We start from the raw sequence: 5,278 nt of genomic DNA, 5'->3' as shown, positions 1-5,278 counted from the left end.
TTTCTATCACGCTACCGGGTGTTGTCATGTCTTTCCACTTTGCCTTTGGGAGGGAGATTCCCCGGTACCCTTCCGGCCCCCTCCAGGTTGGCTTCTCTCTTTGTACAGCCTTTCCTTACCACCAGAGGGAGCTCCAGAACCAGACTAACAGTGTGCCACCCAATTCTGCCTCCCTGATTGTGGGGGCGGGGCACAACCATTAGCCAAAGCCCTGTATCCCATCTTTTTTTTTTTTTCTCTGTGTTGCTTTCCAGTGCAGGTTTCTGATGGGTGTTACGGAACGGAAGTGGAGGTCTGTGCCACTTGAAGAAGCACCCCTAGTTGACACACACACATGGGGAGGGAAGGAGTTAGCCAGGTCAAATAGAGGAAGCAGAGGAACGTACTCTAGGAATACAGATGTGTCCATGGGTGAGAACTTCAAGGTTCGGGGTGTGAGCCCACAGTGGGCATGGCAAGAAAGATGAGGGGGTCTTCACCCAAGAAGCCTTGTCCTGGGCTCCTCCCTGCTTCTTCCAACTCTAGTCTCAAAGCCTGAAGGCTTGACTTTGGTCCAAAAACCAGAAGGGGCTGGGTCCCTAGCTAGGGGACAGGTCAGGCTGTCAGAAGGGGCTGGGTCCCTAGCTAGGGGACAGGTCAGGCTGTCAGAAGGGGCTGGGTCCCTAGCTAGGGGACAGGTCAGGCTGTCAGAAGGGGCTGGGTCCCTAGCTAGGGGACAGGTCAGGCTGTCAGAGGCCTGGAGCTGTAGTCACTTTCCGGTCCTCTGGGCATAGGTTCCTGCGAAGACACAGAGACAAGGGTCTTGGGGACCGGTCTGGGCTTTGCAGCCCCAAGCCCAGGAGGAGCAGTTGGAGGAGCCTGATTGTCCTTCCTGCCTTCCTTGGCTGTGGGTGTGCGTGGCAACACCTGCCTCCTTGTTTGCTAGCCCCGTGATAGACAACTCAGGAGACGCCCTTCCGTGAGCCCTCCCAGACACGGGGGTGCTTCTGGGTCTACAGCGCTCCAGCCGGGGGGTTTGAGAGAAACAGAGCCAAGTGGTCTATGATGTCCCCACATCTGTCACCATAAAGACACCTGTGTCATGGCGGTGGGAGATGGCCGGAGAGGTGTTGTGTGGGGCGGCGGGAAGAACTGGGTCTGTCACTCCCAAGTACCAGGCACAAGTGAAGCAAATAGAACTAACGGTGGCAGAGAGGGTGACAGTTTCCTGTCCTTGTCTCTGCAAGGTGACTCTAGGGAACCTGGGGGGAGTGCCTTGCTGCCACCTTCCCTGCACCTGGCCACAGAAAGACAATGTTACTGCACACGTGCCTCCTGGGGTCAGCAGTAACCAGTGAGCACATGGGAGGCCCCCGCTAAGCAGAAGTAGAACTTTATTGAGCCCCGGCTGGGTGTCACTTGCCCCCTTCCACCAGCACCTCCCCATTTTGGCCATTGGCTGTCAGCTTTCACTTCCTGGGCTCTCTGGTGTTAACACTTTCCAAAGACTGGGTTGGGATATCTCTCGCTACTGATGGTGGGCAACTGTTTGAGGAGCACAGGGTTGTAGAAGCAACATCATCACCTCAGCCAAGGTAGAGGAGGCACATTAAGGTGTTGGCGAAGAAGAAGAAACTGCGGGAACCCACATCGATGAGTGAGGAGGCCCCACTCTTCTGGGGTTTCGGAGGGGTTTTTTTGGCCACAGAAGTTTTTGGGGCTCCCTCCTTGGTAGTCACAGGAGCAGGACGAGGAGGAGTGGCCACGTTGGGATTCACATTGGTCTTATTATCTCCCAAGACTCCCATTTGTATCTGCAAGAGAATTGCCATGCTCAGGAGGATTTGAATCTCATGTTAGGAACCCGCCCCCTTTGTGCCCTTCCCCAACGCTAGGCCTCTGCATCTTCTGCCGTAGGCCCTGTTGGGGGTTTGGCTTCTTGTCCTGTCACAGGCGGTGATAAAGCCATCTCTGTCCCTGTCATTCTCCCACCGCACAGACACTTCCTGTCACTTTTCAGGCCACCAGATCTTTCAGCACAGGGAAGCAGAAGCCCCTCGTTGCCCTTCTGAGCCTGAGGAATGGTTTCCCCTCCCAGAAACACGGGGGCACTTCTGGGTCTGTGGTACCCCACTTTGGAATTTTGTCTCTTGTCAGGAAGAGTCCACCATGGCTGGGAGTATGACATTAGACAGGGCTGAATGAAAAGGTCCCTGGCAGAGTGTGGGGTGGAGATAAGCAGATGTGACAGGTTGTCCTGGATGCTTGATTGAGCGGCCACTGAAGCCGCTCTTGATGGGAATCAAACTAGCTTTGGTGACAGTGAAACTGCCCGAGATGCTTGGTCGAGATGTTCTTGATCAAGAACTTGATGGCTTCATTCCTGTATTAATCAGGTCCCTCCGGGCACATGGGTGCCACGAAGGCTGCCTCGCCTCCCAGGGTTGATTTAGACTGATTGGGAGAGTTCTGCCTCTGCGTTCCCGCACACCCAGGCTTCCCTATAGCAGGGGCGGGGACAACCCCCTGCCGCCTATGGCAGGTCTGTTAGACATCTCCTCACCCCTACCAAAAGGACTGTGGCTTACGGCTCTCCTCGGCAGAGTATCCTCTCCATACCTCATGATCCAGAAGTGCACAAAACCCTCTGAGTGCCTCCATGTACCTGACAGCCTGTGAGGTTTCCTCACATGGCACCATGGGCTTCCCCGAGGGCAGATGGATGGCCACTAAGGAATGGAAGCCCAGGCACACAGGCCCTCCTCTATCCCAGGCTTCCTGTTGGTAACCATCTATCTCAGTCACTGTGGTAGAAGGCTGCTCCCCCAGGAACTTACATTCCTTCCCTGACCCCAGCCCAGTCCATCAGTGGGGATCTGGTGATGGAGGTAAGGGCCCTCAGGACTGTCCTTACCTGAACCGCAACCAGCAGACTGATGGTGGCGAGGAAGAGGAGGCCGTTCATCCTGGACCTTCCAGGCTCTGGTAGCAGCTGTAAGAGTTGAGTTCAAGGCTAGCTGCAGGCCTCTGAGTTCGGCTGCTTTTGAACTAGGAGGTAGAGGAAATAGGGAGGGGTAAAGGGGAGGGAAGAAGGAGGGCTTGGGGGCGGGGAAGGGAGCTACCTTCTTTCAAACCTGGGGGTGGAGGAAATTAGCCTCGAGGTTCCAAGATCTGGTACATGAATTCTGAGTTCTCGAAAGCACAGGCAGGAGATGAGGGGCACCAAGAGGCCAACTACAGGGTGTTCCCTGGGCTTGGAACCATGTGTCCTGGTCAGGGAATATTGCTTTCATCATCTGACAGCTCAGACCTCGGCCTGAGGCTGAATCACTGAGTCTTTTAACAACAACAACAACAACAACAAATAATAATAATAATAATAATAATAATAATAATAATAGCTGCTGGAGGATCAAATGCAGTGTTAATCCCCTCCCCTCCCCTCCCCTCCCCTCCCCTCCTCTCCTCTTCTTTCCTTTTTTCTGACTGTCCTAGAACTCCCTCTGCAGAACAGGCTGGCCTTGAACTCACAGAGATGACCTGAGTGCTGGAATTAAAGGCATCAGCCACTACCACCCTGGCGATAATCCTTATTTTGGGGGTTTGAGTTCAGGATCCTCCTGTCTCAGCCTCCTGGGTGCTGGAACTGCAGGCCTGCATCACCCTGCTAACTAATAACTTATTTTTAAAATGTGTCAACAAGGGACTGGAGAAATGACTCGGCAGTTCAGAGCCCTGGCTGCTCTTCTAGAGGACCTGGGTTCAACTACCAGCACCTACATGGCAGCTCACAACCATCTGTAACTCCAGATCCAGGGGATCTGACACCCTCACGCAGACATACATGCAGGCAAAACATCAATGTACATAAAATAAAAATAAATCATTAAGAAAAAAAAGAAAGATAACAAGCCTGCCTCTGCTTCCTGAGTACTAGGATCAAAGTCGTGTGCCATCACTGTTTGTTTTAAAGACCACTAGCCAGGAATGGTGAAGCACACCTTTAATTCCAGCACAATGTAGAGGCTAGCTTGGTCTACATAGTGAGTTCCAAGACAACCTGAACTACAGTCTCAAATCAACAAAACCCCCTGTATATTAATAATACCCAACACTAGCAACTATTATATAAATGGTAAAAGTGTTTAAAAAGTGAGAACCCGGGACGTAGAAGCAGGAGAAGGGGGATCAAAGGCAACCCCAGAGATACAGTGAGTTTGAGGCTAGCCTGGGCTACCTGGGACTCTGAAAACAAAGACATGCAAATGATCAGACAAGACAAGAGAACTAAGAGAGTGGGGTGGATGCTGCCATTGGTTTTATGAAAGTTCAGGACTACTCAGATTCAGAAAAGGGGGTCAAGGTTGGGTTAGTTTTGAATCAGGCCTTATTCCCTCTGGGCCTCAGGTGCTTCATTTTAAGTGAATTAATTTTGAATAAATAATTGAAAAAATAAATTAAAAAAAATGTGTGTGTGTGCCTGGCAGTGATGGCGCATACCTTTAATCCCAGCACTCAGCTTTAATCCCAGCACTCCGCAGCAGAGGCAGGCAGATCTCTGTGAGTTCAAGGCCAGCCTGGTCTATAGAACTAGCTCTGGGATAGCCAGGGCTACATACAAAGAAACCCTGTCTAGAAAAACTAAAAAACCAAAAAGAAAAAAAAAAAGAAAAGAAAAAGAAAGAAAAGTATGTATGTGTGTGTGCGTGCACCTGCACAAGGATTTCAACTACGTGTGCATATGTGTACCATGTACAGCCTGGTTCCTGTGAAGGCCCTAGAACTGGAGTTACAGCTGGCTGTAGGTGCTGGGGATTGGACTCAGGTCCTTTGCAAGAGCACCAAGTGCTCTTTACTGTTGAGTCATCTCTCCGGCCCCTTCCTGAAGTCTCTTAAGACTTTTGGGATTCCAGTGAAGAAAGGAGCAGAGTCACTCAGTGTGCTCTGAGAGGGCACGATTGGGAAGACGAGCAGGCGAACTCAGTCCAGAACCCAGGAACTAGGAGACGGCAGCTGTGGCTCTCTGCTGCTGTGGCAGTGCTATGGAAAGTTCCCAAAACTGTTTGGAGAGTGCCCTAACTTCACACACACACACACACACACCAAAAAAAAAAAAAAAAAAAAAAGCAAACTGTGGTCCCAATCATACTGGGCAATAATTATCCCCATTTGGCTGATTTAAAAAAAAAATGACTTGTCAAGTTCAACAATTATTTGAACTTGAGTTCAAGTCTGTCCCATGCCTTTGTCATGTATGAAACTTCCAGGGCCGTTCTCGAGTGCACTTGATGGAGTCTTG

The 5,278-nt window shown here is 51.2% G+C and overlaps 1 protein-coding gene across 1 annotated transcript; it reads right to left on the bottom strand.

Moving 5' to 3' along the window:
• Positions 1-1,506: 1,506 nt before the first annotated feature.
• Positions 1,507-2,979, bottom strand: LOC130884469 (CAMPATH-1 antigen-like). The gene is made up of 2 exons (XM_057785582.1): positions 2,894-2,979; positions 1,507-1,793 (listed from the first exon to the last, which is right to left on the bottom strand). The coding sequence occupies exons 1-2, from the start codon at positions 2,942-2,944 to the stop codon at positions 1,566-1,568; spliced, it is 279 nt and encodes a 92-aa protein (XP_057641565.1). The 5' UTR covers positions 2,945-2,979; the 3' UTR covers positions 1,507-1,565.
• Between the last annotated feature and the right edge of the window lie 2,299 nt (positions 2,980-5,278).

This window comes from Chionomys nivalis, chromosome 11, assembly GCF_950005125.1.
Source record: "Chionomys nivalis chromosome 11, mChiNiv1.1, whole genome shotgun sequence".
Lineage (NCBI taxonomy): Eukaryota > Metazoa > Chordata > Mammalia > Rodentia > Cricetidae > Chionomys > Chionomys nivalis.
This window is presented reverse-complemented; position numbering and strand designations above follow the sequence as displayed.

Coding starts and splice junctions, on each gene's coding strand:
- LOC130884469 (XM_057785582.1), bottom strand. CDS start 2,944: ATGAACGGCCTCCTCTTCCTCGCCACCATCAGTCTGCTGGTTGCGGTT. Junction 1,794..2,893: donor GTCTGCTGGTTGCGGTTCAG/GTAAGGACAGTC, acceptor ATTCTCTTGCAG/ATACAAATGGGAGTCTTGGG.